General features: G+C 31.5%; 3 protein-coding genes across 4 annotated transcripts; all 3 read right to left on the bottom strand.

Annotated features, from left to right (window-relative positions):
• Positions 1–111: 111 nt before the first annotated feature.
• Inos (Inositol-3-phosphate synthase) lies at positions 112–2,893 on the bottom strand. 2 transcript variants are annotated; one of them, XM_070647869.1, is made up of 2 exons: positions 2,738–2,893; positions 112–1,741 (listed from the first exon to the last, which is right to left on the bottom strand). In XM_070647869.1, the coding sequence occupies exons 1-2, from the start codon at positions 2,837–2,839 to the stop codon at positions 206–208; spliced, it is 1,638 nt and encodes a 545-aa protein (XP_070503970.1). In that variant the 5' UTR covers positions 2,840–2,893; the 3' UTR covers positions 112–205. The 2 variants fall into 2 exon arrangements, with proteins under 2 accessions (XP_070503970.1, XP_070503971.1); XM_070647870.1 differs by lacking the exon at positions 2,738–2,893 and adding an exon at positions 1,915–2,020.
• Positions 2,894–12,522: 9,629 nt separating this feature from the next.
• LOC139095736 (uncharacterized) lies at positions 12,523–13,431 on the bottom strand. Its single transcript, XM_070647202.1, has one exon. It carries the CDS (start codon positions 13,429–13,431, stop codon positions 12,523–12,525), a length of 909 nt encoding a protein of 302 aa, XP_070503303.1.
• A 2,640-nt stretch (positions 13,432–16,071) lies between these two features.
• Positions 16,072–17,528, bottom strand: LOC139096190 (transformer-2 protein homolog alpha-like). Its single transcript, XM_070647876.1, has 4 exons — positions 17,369–17,528; positions 17,201–17,257; positions 16,964–17,123; positions 16,072–16,870 (listed from the first exon to the last, which is right to left on the bottom strand). The coding sequence occupies exons 1-4, from the start codon at positions 17,386–17,388 to the stop codon at positions 16,352–16,354; spliced, it is 756 nt and encodes a 251-aa protein (XP_070503977.1). The 5' UTR covers positions 17,389–17,528; the 3' UTR covers positions 16,072–16,351.
• Positions 17,529–23,130: the final 5,602 nt, after the last annotated feature.

Below are 23,130 nucleotides of genomic sequence, written 5' to 3'. Positions count from 1 at the left end.
CTTACCTCAGAGGCGTATCCAGGTGGATTTAAAACCGCTAATTTTTTAATTTTTTTTTTTTATAATTTTTAATTTGTATGTTGGTTTTTTTAAAAAAAAAATTCAATTAAGTTTAATATTTCAATTATGTAAAACTAGTAATTTTTCATAATTTTTATTCATCAATATGTAAAGTCAAGTTCTGACATTTTCATAATAAAAGACTTTAGTTTCCATTTTGACAATGACCATTTGTCGTAATGTGAAAACCATTTATGTGATTAAGGTTTTTTTCATTTTTTTGAGAAATTGAAGGATCTTTATTTAAGTTAGAGGGATAAAGTGTCAACTTAAATCTTTGCTCTAGAGCCATTTGATTATTTGGAGCTAGTCCAATGCATGCACGAAGAATATTTTCAATAGCAGTTCTCTGTCTAAATAACGAATTGACAATTTGCGTGTTCTTGGGAACTAAAGGTGCTTTACACAAATAAGACAGAATAGACAAAACTGATCTAAAAGATTCATAATTATTGCTTTCACCATGCTCTCTAATGGTAATTCTCGAACACAATTCTCCCAAAATTATCAAGTCAAGAATCAAAGGAGTCGCTAAAAGAGAATCTTCACAAGTATTGTGAATTACTAAGGTATTATGACCACCCATCATTATTTCGCTTGTATATTCGTCCATAGCTCTTTTACTGTCTCCTACATAGGGTACGTATTTAATTACAACACAATGATCAGGATGCTCATTTTGCTTGTATAAAATTTCATTACTTGCTATATTTTCATCAATCACATTACTTTTTGATATTTCTTTAGAACGAAATTGTGAAGGCGCTGAAAGATTTTTTCCATCATTATTCCCCAAATGATTGTAACTAACTATGCTGACAGGTTTAATTCCTGCTCCAACAAGAAAATCTACCAAAACTGACTTTAGTTTTGTTTGTCCCGATTTAAAATCGTCGCCAGCAATGAAAGCATTATAATATTCGGCCATTTCAACTACTCCGGGAACAAAAGTATTTTGAGGCGAACCATTTATATAAATGCATCCTTCTATAATAGATGCCATAGCAAAAATTGTTGATGGAGAAATTTCATTTTCATTATTTTTTAATGATTCTTTCAATTCATTCATTGTAAGATTTAATCCTTCACGCACATCACTAAATCGTTCTGTGTTTGCAGTCCAGAGCACAATAACCTTATCAACTTTCGTTTTGCTTTTAAAATCGCGAATATCCTCTCGAATTTTCATAAATTGCTCATATTTAGTCCCATGTATTAAATTATCTGCTCGATCTGCCTGATTTGCTGCTATGAAATCAGGATCATAAATTGAAGGACGAGGAATGATTTGAGAAAGTTTTGCATATAATTGATCTTGTAAATTTAAATCCAATACTTTTGCACGCTTCATTGAGTCCCCAATGTTTAAAGAACTAATATCCCAACCATCTACATAAATATCATTTGGATTTACCATAGGCACGATCTGATTCATTGGAATATATACATCTTGAAAGTTTATATCCGATCCTAATAAAACGGTTGATGATTGTGTTATTGATCCAAACCAATTTGCATTCTGAATTCCATCTTTAGTGCGCCAAAACATTTTTGAGCGATTTGCTTCAAGCGATGCAATTAAGGTCGATCCATTATTTCCTCCCATACCAACTAACATAACGCCTGTTTTTGGTACTTTTCGTTCCGTACGTACATCAATTTTCTTTGTGATTGGCTGCACCTATATGAATCACCGAAAAAAAGGAAAAAAAAATAATCAAAATTTTTATAAGAATAACACGGATGTAGAACGAAATAATATAATATCAATGATTATTTTAAAAGACACAATGTCAAAAATCTATCCGTAATGTGAATATATTTTAAGGGTCATTAAAATTATATACCGCTTACATAAACATCACGTTTTCTAGCTTTTTTGCGACATATCAAATGTTTGAGACAATAAATGATAATAATTTTTAAGGCTTATCAGCAATAAACTGACAATGTCAGAATAGCCTGTTTTTTTTTTAACCAATCGATCGTGTTTAAGTTTAAATATATTAGTAATTTTTAGCGTTAACATGTATGAAAAATTTAAATTTCTAGTCTCGAATTTGTTTTTTTTTTTTTGAAATTAGATTGTCGAAAAATTCGAACATGTTTGAAGAATTTGAACACGGAGTTATTTCAAAATAAAAAAAAATGATCATCAATATAGTGTTAGAATTTTTGAAAATGTAACGGTCTTTTTTTCGTATGTATATATGGTACAATCTGGTTTTTAGGTTCAAGAATTATAAATATGGCTAGCTACCTATTTCACAACGCTAGGAATTTGCCGATTTCACTAAACGAGATTATACTTGATTTTACGAAATATCTACTGTTTTATTCTTGATTTTAATTTATAGTAGTGTGAACAAGCCTTTAAAATTCCATATCATTTGATGTTTGCCGTTCCTGTTAAAAAATTCTATTGATTCCAAATCGAGAAATCCTTTTTAGTGAAATCGGCCGATAATGATAATATTTTATTTCCAAGTGTTTTTTTTTCTTTAACTCCCAAATAAAAATTTTAGATTTAATAAATGATCTTTTAGAAGGTCTTTAAGAGACAAATCTAAAGCACATTTTTGAAAACATTAAAGTTCTGAAGTAAAGCAAATCTTTATTACTTCAAAAATTAATATATAACGTATTCAAACTTTTATATAAATAAAATGCTACTTACAATTATTTTTCCATTCGATTTTTCCACAAAAGTTGTATTATAATCGTATATACATTCTATATAATTTTCTGAATGACGAACTTTGTCAGAAAGTATTTCCATTCTTTTGATTTTTTTATAAACAAGAATCAAATAAATTAAATGATGTTGTGTGGGCAAAAGCTCAAGAAAAACTAGCCTTCAATAAAAAAATACTGTTATTTATTACTCTCTCAAAATAAGGAAAATGTGAGAAAAATATAGGTAGGACGAGAAGAATAATTTGTCGGGGAGAAAAATATTAATGTATTGAACATAGAATATTCCAGATTTAACACATACATGGTCTGTAAGTAAATTATTATTTACTTCTAACTACCCTTGAAAAGATGTGCTGAACTCTTCAAATTTATTTTTGATTCAGATTTAAATTCAATTTTCAATGCTATTATCGGATTGTTCCTAGTTAGAAAAAAGCTTTATTATGTAAGATTTTAAATATTGTTTCATATATTATAAACAATTTGTCATAGATAAGTTTTAGCACATTTTTCAATCTTGTTTTAAAAAGGTAGCTTAAAATGTACCTTGTTCTCAGCTGGGCTTTTCCACAGATCAAATTATTTCACAAATACTGATTTTTCTCTTCAAAATTTGCTTTAACATGTAATTTTCCATTTACTTCATACATATCGGTGATTCCACCGATGAATTTTTTCACAAAAAATGATATTTCTCTTAATTTACTCACTTTTTCACTACTTTTAATGCCTTATATCATGTATTTACCTATTTACTATCGTTTTATGTCATCTAGTACCTTTAATACACTTTAATTAAGGAAATATTTCCATTTTTATGCCCGTTACTTATACTTTTTTTTGGAATTTGTTGTTTTTGACATCATTCAAAACGAAAATATAGACTATTTAAACACTTTTAAAGCTTCTTTGGTAGTCTAATCGATGGTTCCTTATCTAATACATCTTATGTTGTGCTTATTAGGGCTCAAAACCAAGCTATTAAGCTAAAATTATTAAAAATTCTCATTGTTGAAAAAAAGTATAAGTAACGATATTCCTAATCCGCGGGAAAACAAATTTTTAAAATCAAAATTATAACTTAATTAACAGCAATTGCTTTGATTAGAATGCTGTTTATGATGTTGAGTGAGTAAATAAAGATGTTTATCTGGTATTCTTGAAGTGTCAACTTAATTAAATGTCATTTTGGCAATGAATGAATTTTAAAGAACACGGATTATTCAAGTAAAAATTTTCAAAATTTTATTTAATAATAAGAACCCTTATTTAATTCATCCAATTTGTGCTTAATTTTATTTGAAATCAAAATTATTGGTTAATTATGCTGTTTATGGTGTTAAGTAATTTAAGGTTCATTTCATGAAGTGTTAAATCAATTAAATGTCTTTCGGGAAACGGTGTAATGTTAAATTGTGAGAAAAGGTGACGGAATGGTTTCGTACTTCGGTACTTAATTATTGTGATACCGACCAAGGGATCTTGGGTTCGAGACTAGACATGAAAAACTTTTCGCCTGTCCTTATTCGAATCATATGCAATGGAAACATCGCTCATATTGTAGGGTAAAGTCAATAAGCTGATGTCGTCATCAAAAGCGTGGTTCTGATTCCACTATAAATTGTAGGTCTACTGAGTACATAGGCTTGGTGCACTCTCACTCTTTACTTCTAGATATCAATAATCTGAACAGCTAGAGATTTTTTGTTGTTAAAGAAAAGGATTTGGGTGTTTCTTTGGATAAATTTTTTCAAAATTTTCGACTTTGAATTAATTTTTCTAATAATCTGGTAATTTTATAGCTCCATTCTTTATATACACTTACGGGATTTGTGCAGATCTTTATTTCTGTACAATTACTTTTTACCGTCATGCTTTATTTAATTAAATATTTTAATTTTTATGCCGGTTTCTCGGAATCAAAATATCAAATTCCGACTTTCAACATGAATTTTATGCACTTTATTCTACTTGTCACTATGGTTGAGTTGATATTTCGAGTGTATTTCACCTAAAACTATCGTTTGTTGCTCTTTAAACGCTGCAAAAATCTTTAATTAAAGAGAAAAATTGAAATTTTAGTGATTCCGAGAAACTTTTTTCCTAATCCGTGAGAAAATTCGTTTTTTGATTTTATGTTTTTGCAGGAGTTATAGACTAACAATACAAAATAAAGACAGATTTAGATATAATAATTAATATTAGAACGAAATTAACAGTTAGTTAATTCGTTTAATAAGCTAAAGTAATGTTTTTTTATGAAGCAAATTTTGTAGTTTTTGAGACACGAATTAGACGAATTTGACTTATCCAGAGAATCACCCATTTTCAATACCTGTGTCGAAATACCGAAAATGAAAATTAAAGATTTTTGAATACCGGTATCTCGGTTAGGAAAAATGCAAAGAAAATTTTATAAACATATGAAAATTTAGTTCCAATAATGAAAAATTTATCCGTTCATATGAAAAACTTTAAATTTTTTTTACATCTAGAATCCCAAATTTTATGATTACAAAGTATTGGAGTAGTTGGTTGTTCATTTAATAACCCTTTCTATAAATAAAAATTATCAAATCTAATTTTTGCGAAATCTTGACTAATTTATAGTTTATAATATCCAAATACAATATTCAATCTTATTTCAGTTGATAAAGAGTTAAAACCATCCTTAAATAATATTCTAGGATTCAAGACATATTTTGCAAAATTTGATGATAGCATAAGTTCGAAAATTCACTTTAGTCGACGGCTAAAGCTGAAGGCTAAGAATCAACTAAAACCAACTTGCGAGCATACTAAAAATGTGTTTATTCAAAAAAAACATAACTAGAATATCATGTTTTTAAAGAAGTTTTTAAAGAACAGTTTTAATAACTAAAATCATAATTAAATTAAACTGAATGTCTATAGCTTCAAAATATTAAAAAAGGTTTTAGTAGATAATAGATGATGAAAATTAAAGTAAAAGTCTGTTTTTAGAATATTTTTGAGTAGTAAATATTTAATTAAATCAAGTAGATAGAGACTTCCCACATAACCAAAATATTCCACACTTATTCCGTTGACATTGATGGAAGATCTATGTACTATCCTAAAATAGTACATATCTGTATTACTTACCTATGTATAACATTAATGGATCGTCTATGTAAAGTCCAAATCTATTACATATAGTACTATTGAATTTTTTTTTTTGTTCAGTCAGACAATTAAGAGCAATTTTGCAATTTTTCCCACTTTCAGTTATTTGTTTACATAAAAATGTGAAAAATGTGTTGTGAAAAAATTAATTAAAATGTATTTTTACTGGTTTTAAAAGTGTACCCTGAATTTACGTTATAAGCCAGTGGCTTATGGGACGAAAAAAGTTTTTAAAATCGTAAAAAAAGGCTTAATAACGAGTAGTGGCTTAGTAAAAAATGTAAACAAATGAAGAAAAAACGAAATTTTTCATGGAAATCTTAAAAATTATTAATTTCTTCTAGTCCTTACTGATTTTTAATATCCGAATATGTCATTTAAAATCGGAAAATTTATTTTATCTAGTTTGATTAATGACTTTTTGGTGGTGGCTTATTAACGGATACAAAGTTTTTCCAGAATCAAATTTCTTTACTAAGCCAGTGGCTCAGTAACGGGTAGTGGCTTATAACGTAAATTCAGGGTAAGATCTTAATATTGTTTGATAAGTGACTTTTAAAGCAGAAGTTTATCAATTTGGTAAGTAAAACTAATTTTAAATATCAAAAATTTTAAAATTTCTAAAGTGTTATAAATATATGGTAAAATATTACCTAATTTTGATCTGTTTTCTGTTTTTTTTTTTGTCGTTTTTCAGGTCTTTTAATAAATTTAATGTAACTATTCTTTTAATTTTTAGGAAATTAATGATTTTTTGCAGGTTTTTTCCAGACTGTGGAAATCTGAGTGTCGAAATCCTTCGACACTGAATGTCGAAGGATTCAAAAAACGTCGAAAGTTCAAATTAATTTTGACCGTTAGAAAATCGATATTAAAATCTGTAAATTTTTGACTTAAACTGTCACATGAAGCTTGATTTGTTATTACACGACCTAAATATGATTCATAGTTTAAGAAATAATGAATTTCGTAATAATTTTTTGGTTTTATTAATAATAAAAATTTTGGAAGCTTTATAACGGTCATTCAAAATTCAAAAATAAACGGCCATTTATATTTTTGAAAATAAAAATAACGGCCAACTTCGACATTTCCACAGTCTGGTTTTTTCTTTGTTAGTATTAATTTTTTTCTTTTCTTTTTAGTGCATTAATGTGAACTTATTTAATTATTTTTTTAAGTAAAAATTGTAAGGTTTATATCAAATAAATTTTTACCGTCGCAATTTTTATTAATTAACAAAGAAAAGCAATTTTATTCTTCCATATAGAACCATACATTCCTTCCGTGCATTACATTAAAGTTCCATTCATGTAATACATTAACTTTCCATTCATGTAATACATTAACGTTCCATTAAATCATCACAAAAATCATACATACTGAACGACAATAACGTCCTAAGGACGGTCCATGTACTATCCATAAGTATCGTACATGCAGAGTTGTGAAACGGACTGATTTTATCGGTCGGCCAAAAACGACGGGCCGATTGTTTTTTTAAAACGGCGGCCGATAAAAACGGCGAGCCGTTTATTTTTTCAAAATGGCGGCCGATAAAAACGGCGGGCCGTTTATTTTTTTAAAACGGCGTTTAAAAGTTTCAAATCAACGCATATATAATTAACAATTTTTCATTTTCATTAACAACAACAACAAAAACAATAACACGAATTTTCATTGTTTTTCATTGTTTTTCAATGTTTTCGATGTTTTTACAGTGTTTACTGAACAAAGTTTGAAGCAGGGGGAAGATTACTTGGCGTGAAAATTATACGCCATTTCACGCCATCGGCGTGAATTTCACAAAATTGGAATAAAATCCAGTGCGGTCAAAGACACTTTGCCAACATTAAAGCAAGATCCAGAAAGATTCAAGTCATTTCCAAGGAACTATCATAAAAAATAAAAAAATCGTTGGGACAAAAAAGTTAAAATACACTCTTAGAAATAATTCTAAAATTTTAGTTTTAGAATAAATTTTTTTTTAGTTTAAAAATTAAATTTTTAATTTTAATACTTAATTTTAAAATATTAAAATTTAATTTTTGATTCTAAAATTTTGATTTTTAAAATCTAAAACCCGAATTTTAAAATTCTAAAACGATTTTTTTTGAAAAAATTTTCTCATAAAACTTCACAAGAGCATGCAGAAATCACTTGATGAAGTATGTGCCAACATTGTATGAAAAATTCAAAAAAGTTGATAAAAAATTTTCAACTACCAATGCATGCTTTCTCTCTCTTACTCACACATGTGTGTTTTCAGTCATAATTAATGGCTACTTTGAAATTTTTCTGCTCCTTATTCCAGGAAATAAAAACCAAAAATCTAAAATTTAATTTTTAATTCTAAAATTTAATTTTCAACATAGCACCTAAAACTTTATTTTAGATTTTAATACTAAAATTTTAGAATTTTAAAATTTTAATTTTTAATTTTAAAACTTTAATTTTAGTTTTTGTAAGGAAAATTTTTAAAACTAAAATTTTAAAATTAAAAATTTAAGTTCTTAAATTTTAAAATTTTAGTTTTAAAATCTAAAATTTAGTTTTAGGTGCTATGTTAAAAACTAAATTTTAGATTTTTTCATACAAATCTAAAATTAAATTTTAGAATTTTTTTAAGAGTGTATGCTTTAATCACTAAAGTATGCAAATATTTCGCCGCCGACATTAGTGACTTGGATCTCTGACCCCTGAGAAAACCGAATTTTAGATCGGTTCTCTTACTTATGGTGAAAACCAACTTAAAAACAAATTTAAAGATGAAAAACCATTGGAAAAGTCGATTTTAAAAATAAAAAAAACTGGTGTGAAATTTCACGACGCTGGCGTGAAATGGCGTGAAATCTCACGCCACGGAATTGAAATTTTTGGCGTATACGTTTCACGCCAAGTAATCTTCCTCTTGGTTCAATTTAAGTCTGGAAAGTACGTGTAAAATGATAAAAAATATTTAACGAATTTTTAAATTTTAAATGAGATAGGGCATCAACTTTATTGAAAAATCCAATATATATATATGTGGTCATACGGAAAAATGACGGTTATTTTTTTGAAAAGACACTAACACAATGACAAAATTTACAGTACGTAAAAAAATTGAATTTCAAATGAAGGTTATGAAATTTTTATTTATCAACAACTGTACATTGATTGCGACGAATATCTTGAAGAATTCTGGGAGTTACGTTAAAGAAACGTCGACTGTTCTTTAAATCGACTGACTGACAATGCAAAAACTTGTTTGTTAACATTTTTCGTAACCGTTATTTGAAATTCAAATTTATCTTTTGTCAATGTATTAGTTTTGTTTGGGGCGATTTTTTTCCGTATGACCACATATATATATATTGGAAAAATCAACCAAAAAATTACAAAAGTCCTCGTGTTATTGATCGAGGGACTTAGGCGCATTTTTGTCCCAGCGATCAGTAATTGATTAATAAGTCACTTCTAGATCCAGTAAGATCCACTTTTAGACCAAAAAATTAAGATACAGTAAGATCCAAGTCACTTCTAGACCTAGAACACAAGATCTATAAGATCCAGTTCACTTCCAGATCTAAAACACAAGATCCAGTAAGATCCAATTCACTTCAAGACCTAAAAACCAAGATCCAGTAAGATCCAGATCACTTTTAGTCCTAAAAACCAAGATCCAGGAAGTTCCAGGTCACTTCCAGAACTAAAACACAAGATCCAGTAAGATCCAGGTCACTTTCAGACCTAAAAACCAAGATCCAGTAAGATCCAGGTCAATTTCAGATCTTAAAAACAAGATCCATATAAAACTTCCACAAATTTAAGAACTTCATCATTTAACGGATTTTCATCAATCAAACCTCATAACGGTCAAAAAAAATTCAAGCATTGTTCAGTAAACACTGTAAAAATTGTTTTTTTTTTTAAGTGAGTCGAGGTGGCTCGGTGGCGGAATGGTTTAGTACTTCGGTACATAATTATTGCAACACCGATCTAGCGATCATGGGTTCGAGACTCGGCATGGGAAATTTTTCACATGTCCTTTTTCGAATCATATGTAGTGGAAACGCGGCTCACAGCCTCTCTTTGAAGGCTACAGGCAGTAATGTCATCAAAGAAGTGGTTCGGATTCCACTATAAATTGTAGGTCTAGGTTTGAGCGAGAGATCTGGCGAATCCTCCCTCGTTAAACTCCCAATAGCCATGAAACGCATATAAACGCGCAGCTATCCCGAATAGCACAAGGCGGCAAAAAAAGACGCAAGTCGGTCGTGCAACCGGTGTTCGCGGCACGACATTACGTCGACGCGGCGGCGACGCAAAATTCACCTTGGCGTCGACGCAGCGGCAACGCAAAATTCACCTTGGCGTCGACGCAGCGGCAACGCAAAATTCACCTTGGCGTCGACGCAGTGGCAACGCAAAATTCACCTTGGCAGCGACGCAAATTTCATCTTGGCGTCGACGCAGCGGTTATAAATGAAGAAAATTGTGATTCGACGTACAATTTTATTTCGCGTCAATTCGGCGGCGTTTTGTACGGCGAAACTCATTAGTATAAAAACCAATCTGTGGAAATATCCATAAATCAGGTGCTTAAGTGTAATAAAAGTGATTATAAGCACTAAGTTAAAAGTTTAGAATTTAAAAAATTACAAAAATCCTCGTGTTATTGATCGAGGGACTTAAGCGCATTTTTGTCCCAGCGATCAGTATTTGATTAATAAGTCAGTTCAGTAGGATCCAGGTCACTTCCGGTTCCAAAAAAGAAGATCCAGTAGGATCCAGGTCACTCCAAGACCCAAAAAAAGATCCAGCTGGATCCATGTCACTTCCATTCCTGCAATGCAAGATCTAGTAGAATCCGGATTACTTCCAGACCCGCAAAACAAGATTTAGTAGGATCCAGGTCATTTCCAGACCTTCAAAATAAGATCCAGTAGGATTCAAGTCACTTCCAGATCCACAAAACTAAGATCCAGTAGGATCCAGGTCACTTTCAAACCCACAAAGCAAGTTCCAATAGGATCCAGGTCACTTCCAGATCCACAAAACTAAGATCCAGTAGGTTCTAGGTCACTTCCAAACCCACAAAGCAAAATCCAGTAGGATCCAGGTCACTTCCAGACCTTCAAAATAAGATCCAGTAGGATCCATGTTACTTCCAGATCCACAAAACTAAGATCCAGTAGGATCCAGGTCACTTCCATATAATTTAACGGATTTTTATAATTCAAACCACATAACGGTTATGATAAATTTAAATTTTGTTCAGTAAACACTGTTAAAAATTCGAAGAACATTGAAAAACACTGTAAAACAATGAAAAAACGTGTTTTTGTTGTTATGAAAATGAAAAATTGTTAATTATAGTATTTATGTGTTGACTTGAAACTTTTAAATGCCCGGCGCCGCAATAACTTTATGGAACTGATCTTTTAAAACCATTCCGAGCTCTCTACGATGTCTAGATAAAAAGTTTTTAACGTCAGCCGACCGAACGAACAAAGTGTCTTATTAAAAATGCGCTAAAAACTTCCATGTACGCAGTGTTGCGAAGGTCGATGTCGGCGGCCGAGAGAATCGGCCAGTCGTTCATTGTTTTTATCGGCCATCGTTTTTTATAGCTCGCCGTTTTTTATCGGCCGCCATTTTGAAAAAATAAACGGACCGCCGTTTTTATCGCTCGCCATTTTGAAAAAATAAACGGCCCGCCGTTTTTATCGGCCGCCATTTTTATCGCTCACCATTTTTTATTGGCCAACGTTTTTTAAAAATTACAAAAATCCTCGTGTTATTGATCGAGCGCCTTAAGCGCATTTTTGTCCCAGCAATCAGTAATTGATTCCTGAATTGATTAATAAGTCACTTTAAGATCTACAAAACGAGATTCAGTAGGAAATTTCACGCCATTTCACGCCACTTTTACGCCATTTCACGCCGTTTCACGCCACTTTCACGCCATTTCACGCCAGCGTCGTGAAATTTCACACCAATTTTTTTTATTTTTAAAATCGACTTTTCCAATGGTTTTTCATCTTTAAATTTGTTTTTAAGTTGGTTTTCACCATAAGTAAGAGAACCGATCTGAAATTCGGTTTTCTCAGGGGTCAGAGATCCACGTCACTAATGTCGGCGGCGAAATATGTGCATACTTTAGTGATTAAAGCATATTTTTAACTTTTTTGTCCCAACGATTTTTTTATTTTTTATGATAGTTCCTTGGAAATGATTTGAATCTTTCTGGATCTTGCTTTAATGTTGGCAAAGTGTCTTTGACCGCACTGGATCTTATTTTTTAGTTTGTAAAAGTGATTTTGACCTTTCAGCATCTTGATTTTAGTTCGTAGAAGTGACTTTGATCTTACTGGATTTCGGTTTTTGTTTGTATAAATGACTTTGGATTTACTGGATCTTGTTTTTAGTCACGTATACAAACCAAAAAAAAAAGATCCAGTTAGATCAAAGTCACTTTTACGCACTAAGCTTGAAATTCTCAATTTATTATTACCACAAAAATTAGATTTTTTTACCGCAAAAATTACATTTCATGCCACAAAAATTAAATGCACTAATAAAATCAGTTTTTCACGAAAACTGTTATTTTAGGATAGACTTTGATTACTTACTTACTTACTTACTGGAACCATGCTCCGACTTGGAGCCTAGGTTATTACAAAAGGCCTTCCATCTGACTCTGTTACTGGCCACATCACAAAGCTTGTATAAATTCTCTGTTTTGACATCTAATTGACATTCCCGCATTACTGTTCTACGCCAAGTTGCCTTTGGAGTTCCAGGGCGTCTCTTTCCTTGTGGATTCCATCCAAGCGCGGTGAAACAGGTCTGTGTTTCCATCCCATTTACGCCACATTCTCTAGTGTTTCGTTTTCGTAGCGTGTGTCCTATCCATCCATACTTTCGTTTGAGGACTTCCCGATTAATGTCTTCCTGACCAGCTCTTTGCAGCAGTACTTGGTTTGACGGCCATTCAAGTGGATCATCAGTCCACCATACTCTGATTATACGTCTATAGCAGCGATTCACAAAAACCCGTAACTTTTGTTGTATGTCTGTAGTTACAAGCCAAGTCTCGCATCCATAAAGCAGCACCGACTTGACACAAGCATTAAAGATCTTCATCTTCAGTGACTTGCTTATGATGGTGGATTTCCATATGTTCGAGAGTCTCATAAATGCACCTCTCGCCTTCTGTATCCTTTGGTCCACGTCCTTCTTCGTACCACCATCTGCTGAGATGTTACTGCCGAGATACGTAAAATGCTCAACTCGGTTTACGACTTGTCCACCGATAATCAATGGGCTATTGTTCCTCGCGTTGACTCGAATCTCTTCCGCCTTTTTGACGTTGATGACAAGGCCCACTTTTGCTGATTCTAATTCAAGATCTCTGAGCTTCCCTTGCATGTCCTGATGGGTATGTGCCAGCAAACACGCGTCGTCGGCGTAGTCCAAGTCTTCCAGACGATCATTTAAGGACCAAACGATTCCTCTTGGCATCCCTCTCGTCGCCGAACGCATTACTTTGTCCATAATAATTAGAAAAAGTAATGGTGACAGACAAGGAGTCAGACAAGGTGCCACTGGCTTAGTAAAGAAATTTGACTGAAAAAAACTTTTGGATTCGTTAATAAGCCACTATCAAAATGCCATTAATTAAACTAGATAAAATAATTTAATTTTTTTCAAATGATATATTTAGACATTAACAATCAGTTAGGACTAGAAAACTTAATAATTTTTAAAATTTCCATGAAAATTTTGAATTTTCTTCATTTGTTTACATTTCTTTACTAAGCCACTACTCGTTATTAAGCCTTTTTTTGAGATTTTGAAAACTTTTTTCTTCCGATAAGCCACTGGCTTATAACGTAAATTCAGGGTATTTTATCTAGTTTAATTAATGGCATTTTGATAGTGGCTTATTAACGAATCCAAAAGTTTTTTTCAGTCAAATTTCTTTACTAAGCCAGTGGCTTGGTAACGGGTAGTGGCTTATAACGTAAATTCAGGGTAATGAATTTTTGATTTCAGTACTTTACCCGAATAGCACAAGGCGGCAAAAAAAGACGCAAGTCGGTCGTGCAACTGGTGTTCGCGGCACGACATTACGTCGACGCGGCGGCGACGCAAAATTCACCTTGGCGTCGACGCAGCGGCAACGCAAAATTCACCTTGGCGGCGACGCAAAATTCACCTTGGCGGCGACGCAAATTTCATCTTGGCGTCGACGCAGCGGCGACGCAAAATTCACCTTGGCGTCGACGCAAAATTCACCTTGGCGTCGACGCAGCGGTTATAAATGAAGAAAATTGTGATTCGACGTACAATTTTATTTCGCGTCAATTCGGCGGCGTTTTGTACGGCGAAACTCATTAGTACAAAAATCTTTGAAGAAATTTAGTGAAAAATATAAAATATTATAAATTAGTGTATAATTGAGTGTAGAATTAGTGTAGAGTGATAAAGTGAAGAAAAAAGGATCAAATTTAAGCAACAAGAATAAACGTAAGTATAAATAAGGAGTTAATTATTAAAAAAATTAAGTTAAATATCAATTTCCATGATTTTTCATCCTTTTTCGGCCAAAAATTCGGCTTATATAAATATGATTACAACAATTTTTTCACTAATTATTTTTTTTCATTGTAGGTAACAAACGTAATGGTTCAACTTCTGCATAATTTTAAAAATATTTAATTATAAGTTTAATTTGTAATATTTATTCTTTAATAAATAAAATTTTGTAAAACTGAGTATTATTGTTTATGCTTTTATTGTTCATTTTTTCAGTGTCGTTAATTAATAAATTTATCAAAATTCAAACCGACGTAAAGTAGTCTCCAGGGCGCCGCCGTTTTTTTTTCGCGGTGCCGCGCTCCCATACAAATTTTTCGCCGTGGCGGCGACGCCAGGACCGCCTTGCGTGGTTTTCTGCGTCGACGTGGCGGCGACCAAATCGGTACGAAATCCGCCTCTGAAAAGACGTCACGGCGCCGCCACGTCAAATGCACGGTTTTGTATCTTGTTAAAATAATCAAAGTTTTATTATTATTTAGTCAAGTATTTTTATAAGTCCTACGATGAATTTTTAAAAGTTTCCAGATAATATTGATTTTGGAGTAAGTATTATCTATCCGTCAGGGCTAATAAACATTCATCTCAGAATTGTGGCATTCCGCCGTGATGCAAAGACAAAACCTATAAATCTTCAAGCTTCCAAACAAGTCACATAAGGTATGCGGAGCAGCTTCAAGAAGCAGTCATGATCGAGAATCTGATAAATAAGAGAAATTGAGCTATTAAAGAGGCAAATTATGAATTGTGCAGTTTTGTAGATGAATTATCTAAATTTCCACCTATTACGTTACTCAAAAAAAAATTACAAAAGTCCTCGTGTTATTGATCGAGGGACTTAAGCGCATTTTTGTCCCAGCGATCAGTAATTGATTAACAAGTCACTTCCAGACCTAAAAACCAAGATCCAGTAAGATCCAGGTCACTTCCAGATCTTAAAAACAAGATCTATATAAAACTTCCAAAAATTTAAGAACTTCATCATTTAACGGATTTTCATAATTCAAACTTCATAACGGTCAAAAAAAATTCAAACATTGTTCAGTAAACACTGTAAAAACATCGAAAAACATTGAAGAACACTGTAAAACAATGAAAAAACGTGTTGTTGTTTTTGTTGTTGTTGTAAATGAAAATTAAAAACTGTTAATTATAGTATTTATGCGTTGATTTGAAACTTCTAAATGACCGATAACCCAATAACTCGATAGCACTAAGCTATTAAAACAAACTAGAGCTCTCTACGATGTCTAGTTTTCGAGATCTCGCGTTCCAGCCGAACAGCCGACCGAACGAACGAACGAACGAACGAACGAACAAAGTGCATTATTAAGCTACCTTTTTGAAAACAAGTTTCAAAAATGCGCTAAAAAAATTGTTTTTGTTTAGGCTGTTAAAAAATCGTAGACTTCCCCACAAAACTGCGGTAATTCGAAGTTGAAACATGAAAAAAATCTGTGAGAAACAATAAAAAAAAAAATAATTTTGAATTTTAATAAAAAATTATGTTTTTTTTTTTATTCAAATTATATTCTGAACACACTAAATATTGAGAGTCAAGAATTTTTCAGAAAATATGTATTGATCATTTAATTCAAATTAATTTATTCCTTGGTGTGGGTAATTAAGTGCTTTTTAAGGTTTAAGTTTAATTTATTTATTTTTGAATTTATAATTTTGAAAGAGAAAAAATTTGTTTTCTTTTAGAGAAAAAGAAATTATCAGGTTTATAATAAAGAGTAGACAATTTAGTAATTTTGGTCGTTAATTTTAATTATATGAAGAAAAAATTAAAAAAAAAAATTGTATAGATTAATTGCTTTAGAAATTAAAGATCTCCAATATGCACTCAAATGCGAAATATCTAGTGTTTATCGTATCTTTCACGTGGAGATCGAGATGATCTTCTATGGCGATCATCGATAGACCTTGGAATACGTTCATATTCTCTAGATCGTCTTCTGTAATCATCCTTTCGAATATACCTTTCAGATGATCGCTGTCTTCTAAAGCGATCATTATCATGTTTCTCATAATAACGTGTCCTCTCATATGGTCGCGAACGAAAACTTCCTCCACGAACATTTCCTCCTCGTTTTCCACGATATTCGCCTGGTGTACTTGAATGTGGTCTTTCACTTAGCGAATAATCAACCCTTATCATACGCTCTTTGAGCTCTATTCCATTACACTGACTTAAGGCCTCGGTCGCATCTCGTTGCTTATTATAATATATAAAGCAATAGCCTCGAAATCCTCTTGTTTTTGCATCTTTTACCATTATAATATCATCTATTTGACCAAAGCGATCAAAAACATCACGAATTTCTCTTTCAGTTGTTTTGACATGCAAGTTAAAAACGCCCAAGACTTTTGATGGATCCTAAATATTCATATTTTTTGTATGTATAAATTTTCATTGCCATTTAACGAACAAAAAATGTTATTTCATCTTTATATACAAAAAAATACTCACTGGATTTTTTCTTCTAATATCGGTAGGAGTTGGGCCACGTCGATGACCATTTTTTTCAATTGAATGGCTTCTTTCCCGTTGATATCTTGATCTCTTCAACGGTGGAGATGATCTATAAAGTGGCGGTGAACGTGATCGATGGTGAGATTTTGAAGCATTGCTAAAAATATACATTTTTGGATTGAATTATTGATTTGAAATTTCTTGTTGATTTGTAGGAGCATATTTGTAACGCACTTGCGAAATCTTGATATTGAGCGTGATGTTGACCTTTCGGGCCTTTCATTTGAACGTCTAAATTAATCATGATAGACAGAAAAATGAAATAGATAAATAATAAAAACAAAAGAAATATAATCTGAATAGTATAATCTGAATTATCAATCTTTACATACAAAAACTTACAAATGATTGTCACGAGACATATTAGGACGAATCTTCAATGTTTATTTGCAGTTTTTATCTGAAATGTTTTCTTTAAATCCTTATAATTATGATTTAAATTATTTTTTCTTATTTTGAAAACGCCGGATTCAAAAAAAAAAAACAGTAAAAAGATCGTCAGTATTTGAGACATGGAAAGCTTTAGCGCATTTTGCCTATAGATGAATAAATACCTTAACAACCATTAGTTTTACCATTCCATAATAATTTTAAAATGAATTCTTCTAGACAATTGGCTAGTGTAATTTCAAATTTTCCACAAATGTTCATTTTTTTCTTCATTCAGGTGCTATTTGTAATGTTTTATGCCAGAATTGTGATCTTTAATATACCATTTAATTTTTTGACTCTGTGCAGGAAAAATGCGCTTCCGTCGGTCACGAATAGTCACGTCTTTACTAATTTCTTCATTTTGATGCTACAAAAACATTTGGTGAAGAAATTAATACTTCTGGAAAATTTCATCTGTGGAATCACACAATTCCCAGTCAAAATGCTTATAATTGTCCGTTGCTTTATGTGGAATGAGGTGAAGACAGTTCATGTCAATAAAGTTCAAATAAGATATAGAAAACATACACAATTACTAAAAATTTTAAAAAAGAAAAACAATAACGACTAATATATTCCATTACGTATCCTGAATGAATTATACTATTTACTACCTTCAAAAATTAATTGTTAACTGTGGGGCCGTTCACTTATTACGTTATCTACACAAAAAAAAGGATTTCTAGACCACCCTTCCCACCTCGTTACAGCATTTTCATGCAAAAAAAAATTTAATTAATTTAATTTATTAATGAAATATTTTTCGTTCTGTTAAGTTGTTGGTGAACATTGAAAAAGTTTGAATCTGAAAACTATAATCAATATATTGATATGTGGCCAAAAAAATAACACCCAAATAAACCCAAATTTTCAATTGTACTAAAACTAATATTTTATAGTGTTAGTAATTTTTAAAATTTTACTATTTTTTCCTTTGACCACACATTGAAATAATGACTATAATTAATGAATTTTTAATTACAGTGAATATATACTAAACAGACGTTACAATCGAGGTACGCAAGCGGATCCACTCGGCATATGGTGCATTCTACAGCTTAAAGCACCTCCTAACATCCAAGAGTCTATCGAGAGGAACCAAAGTCATGCTGTACAAGACGCTTATCCGGGTCATTGCGCTATATGGTTCAGAAACCTGGAATTCAACACAAGCGGATGAGGACGCATTAGGTGTCTTTGAGAGACGGGTGCTACGAGCGATTTATGGCCCTGTGAAGGAAGGAGAAGAGTTTAGGTCTAGACATAATAATGAACTTTATCTGTTATTCCAGGATGCAGATATAGTGACAGTACTTCGTGCGAATCGCTTGAGATGGGCAGGCCATATATACAGAAGGCCAAGTGACGCCCCAGTCCTTAAGGTAACTACTTCAGACTTTGTGGATGGCAAGAGGTCGCGTGGAAGACCAAAGAATTCCTGGATTGCATGTGTTGAAAAGGACGCTAGAGTCCTTAATATCCCGAACTGGCAGAAGGTTTCGAAGGATAGAGCTGTCTTCAGACATTCCCTACGCGCGGCAATGGGCCCTCGTGCGCCCCAGCCAAGGAAGTAAAGTAAGTAAGTATATACTAAACAAGTTATTATTTAAATTTCCAAAACCGTTATAAAGTTTGAAATTCAGCAAACTGTTATATCATAAACTTTTAAATATTCATAAATTGGGTTAAGAAGTGATATTGAATCCTATTTTTGAATCCTAGCCCAAAGAACTGTTTTGGATTCTATTCTTAAAGCCTTTGCTAACAAATAACTGTTTGCTGCTTCAAAAATGTGCTGAAATTAGCTCGATAAAGTCGTGTTTCTTTTTTACACGCTTTTATTGATTTTTTTTTAACATTAATTTATTTTCAATTTATTTTTCTTTTAGTCTTTAATTTTCAATTAAAATTTGTACTATAAATTATTTTTAATTCATTAGTAGTTGGTAACAATAAGTACTTAACATCCTTAACATCTAGGCAATTCTTCAAATGAATCTGTGCTTCTGAAACTACAAAATTTGAGTAATAGGAAAATTAAGGGAAATAGTTATCTTCTTGCAGATAAATAGAAGTGTCTTCATGTAGATTTAATCGTCCGCAGAAAACTGTCATCCAGTAAACAAAAAAATTACAAAAGTTCTCATTCTTTTCGAGTCACTTCAACGCATTTTTGTCCCAGTATTTGATTAAAAAGTCAGTTCTCGAACTACAAAACGAGATCCAGTGGGATCGAGTTCACTTTCCAACCCACAAAACGAGATCCAGTAGGATCCAGGACACTTCTCAACCTAAAAACCAAGATCCAAGGATCCGAGTTGCTTCCTGACCCACAAAACGAGATCCAGTAAATTCTAAGTCATCATACTAGTTATTAAAACCATTCCGAGCTCTCTACGATGTCTAATTGCTGAGACAAGCACCGGACCGAACGAACGAACGAATTCAATAATTAGGTACGATAAAATGATGCTCTAATAATAAATTAAGTAAAATTAGGGTAAAGAATATTATTTTTGTGGTAATTTTAATCTTCAAGATTTTAAAAGTTCATAACTTTTCACGTGTTAATTCTTTTAGGACAATTTCTTCGGCAAAATATTAAGGAAACAAGGAAATTTACTATAAGCTAATCAAAATTTATCCTAAAATAACAGTTTTCGTGAAAAACTGATTTTATTAGTGAATATAATTTTTGTGGTATGAAATATAATTTTTGTGGTAAAAAAATATAATTTTTGTGGTAATAATAAATTGACGATTTCTAGCTTAATTCTTCAAGGAGATTGGCTAAATTTATTATCAGGCTTATATTCAACTAATTTAAGTTCAATTTAAGTCTGCAAAGCATGTGGAAAATGATAAATTAACTAAAAAAAGTTGAAAAAATTTAACGAATTTTTAAATTTTAAATGAGATAGGGGAGCATCAACCTTAGGAAAAATCAACCAAAAAATTTCTTAGAAAAAATACCACAAAAATTAGATTTTTTTACCACAAAAATTATATTCAATGTTTACATATTTTAAATGTGTTTTTTTAGTTAAACTAATTAACTTTAACTGTTTAATACTAATTATTGTGAAAATATATGGTTTGTTTTATCATATTAGTCCACTTCCTAAATGAATCAGTGATAATTTCTTAAGAAAATATTTAATTGAAAATTGTAGTAAAAACTTGAATTTTTAGGGTAAATTTTTGGATTGATATAACTTAGTTATAGTAAGGTAAAAGCTCCATAAAACTAAACATATATCATTTTAATAGCATTCTTTCATAATTTATTTACCTTTCTGGAAGTGAAAAGCAGTGTAAAATAGAATTTCCAAAAAAATGTCAATACCACAAAAATTATATTACCACAAAAATTATATTCTTTACCCTAATTTTGTAAACATTCAAATTTTTCATGAATTTGTTTGCAATAATCGGTTGACGCTATTTTTAGCGCATTTTTGAAATTTTTTTCAAAAAGGTAGCTTAATAAGACACTTTGTTCGTTCGTTCGTTCGGTCGGCTGGAACGCGAGATCTCAAAAACTAGACATCGTAGAGAGCTCTGGTTTGTTTTAATAGCTTCGTTCTATCAAGTTATTGGGTTATCGGTCATTTAGAAGTTTCAAATCAACGCATAAATACTATAATTAACAGTTTTTCATTTTCAAATACAACAACAACAAAAACAACAACACGTTTTTTCATTGTTTTACAGTGTTTTTCAATGTTTGTCGATGTTTTTACAGTGTTTACTGAACAATGTTTGAATTTTTTTTTGACCGTTATGAGTTTTGAATTATGAAAATCCGTTAAATGAATAAGTTCTTAAATTTGTGGAAGTTTTATATGGATCTTGTTTTAAGATCTGAAAGTGACTTGGATCTTACTGGATCTTGGTTTTTAGGTTTGGAAGTGACCTGAATCTTACTGGATCTTGGTTTTTAGGTCTGGAAGTGACCTGGATCTTACTGGATCTTGTGTTTTAGGTCTGGAAGTGAACTGGATCTTACTGGATCTTGGTTTTTAGGTTTGGAAGTGACCTGGATCTTACTGGATCTTTGTTTTAGTTCTGGAAGTGACCTGGATCTTACTGGATCTTGTGTTTTAGGTCTGGAAGTGAACTGGATCTTACTGGATCTTGGTTTTTAGGTTTGGAAGTGACCTGAATCTTACTGGATCTTGGTTTTTAGGTCTGGAAGTGACCTGGATCTTACTGGATCTTGTGTTTTAGGTCTGGAAGTGAACTGGATCTTACTGGATCTTGGTTTTTAGGTTTGGAAGTGACCTGGATCTTACTGGATCTTTGTTTTAGTTCTGGAAGTGACCTGGATCTTACTGGATCTTGTGTTTTAGTTCTGGAAGTGACCTAGATCCTACCAGATCTTGTTTTGTGGGCCAGGAAGTAAACTGGATCATACTGGATCTCATTTCGTGGGAAAGGAAGTGACCAGAATCCTACTGGATCTTGTTTTTGAGGTCTGGAAGTGACATATTAATCAATTACTGATCGCTGGGACAAAAATGCGCTTAAGTCCCTCGATCAATAACACGAGGACTTTTGTAATTTTTTTTTGTTAATTTCGTCTTATTAAGTAAAATTACTTAATCGGTGATTCCACCGATGAATTTTTTCACAAAAAATGATATTTCTCTTAATTTACTCACTTTTTCACTACTTTTAATGCCTTATATCATGTATTTACCTATTTACTATCGTTTTATGTCATCTAGTACCTTTAATACACTTTAATTAAGGAAATATTTCCATTTTTATGCCCGTTACTTATACTTTTTTTTGGAATTTGTTGTTTTTGACATCATTCAAAACGAAAATATAGACTATTTAAACACTTTTAAAGCTTCTTTAGTAGTCTAATCGATGGTTCCTTATCTAATACATCTTATGTTGTGCTTATTAGGGCTCAAAACCAAGCTATTAAGCTAAAAGTATTAAAAATTCTCATTGTTGAAAAAAAGTATAAGTAACGAAATTCCAAATCCGCGGGAAAACAAATTTTTAAAATCAAAATTATAACTTAATTAACAGCAATTGCTTTGATTAGAATGCTGTTTATGATGTTGAGTGAGTAAATAAAGATGTTTATCTGGTATTCTTGAAGTGTCAACTGAATTAAATGTCATTTTGGAAATGATTAAATTTTAAAGAACACGGATTATTCAAGTAAAAATTTTCAAAATTCAACCAATCGGTGGAATCACCGTTAATGCTAGATGAAAATTATCGACACATTTTCACATTCCAAATGTAAATTAATTAGGCTGATACTGATTTGCTCATTAAGAATTTTTTTTTGAATTTTTGAAAAATAATTTTTGTGTGCAGGATTCATTGACGCAAGAACTCGCGGATTTGCCCATTTACATACTCATTTTAAATGCTCTGGTTTGTTTTAATAGCTTCGTTCTATCAAGTTATTGGGTTATCGGTCATTTAGAAGTTTCAAATCAACGCATTAATACTATAATTAACAGTTTTTCATTTTCAAATACAAGAACAACACGTTTTTTCATTGTTTTACAGTGTTTTTCAATGTTTGTCGATGTTTTTACAGTGTTTACTGAACAATGTTTGAATTTTTTTTGACCGTTATGAGTTTTGAATTATGAAAATCCGTTAAATGAATAAGTTCTTAAATTTGTGGAAGTTTTATA

This window comes from Chironomus tepperi, unplaced genomic scaffold (genome assembly GCF_022539635.2).
Source record: "Chironomus tepperi strain 1889 unplaced genomic scaffold, CSIRO-AGI_Ctep_v1 contig_376, whole genome shotgun sequence".
NCBI lineage: Eukaryota > Metazoa > Arthropoda > Insecta > Diptera > Chironomidae > Chironomus > Chironomus tepperi.
This window is presented reverse-complemented; position numbering and strand designations above follow the sequence as displayed.

What these genes read in the sequence shown, in the direction of transcription:
- Inos (XM_070647869.1), bottom strand. Translation starts at nt 2,839, where the DNA reads ATGGAAATACTTTCTGACAAAGTTCGTCATTCAGAAAATTATATAGAA. An exon ending in AATCGAATGGAAAAATAATT is followed by an intron (nt 1,742 to 2,737) that starts GTAAGTAGCATT and finishes TGATTCATATAG; the next exon opens with GTGCAGCCAATCACAAAGAA.
- LOC139095736 (XM_070647202.1), bottom strand. Translation starts at nt 13,431, where the DNA reads ATGCGTTCGGCGACGAGAGGGATGCCAAGAGGAATCGTTTGGTCCTTA.
- LOC139096190 (XM_070647876.1), bottom strand. Translation starts at nt 17,388, where the DNA reads ATGTCTCGTGACAATCATTT. An exon ending in ATGTCTCGTGACAATCATTT is followed by an intron (nt 17,258 to 17,368) that starts GTAAGTTTTTGT and finishes TGATTAATTTAG; the next exon opens with ACGTTCAAATGAAAGGCCCG. An exon ending in ATATTAGAAGAAAAAATCCA is followed by an intron (nt 16,871 to 16,963) that starts GTGAGTATTTTT and finishes ATGAATATTTAG; the next exon opens with GATCCATCAAAAGTCTTGGG.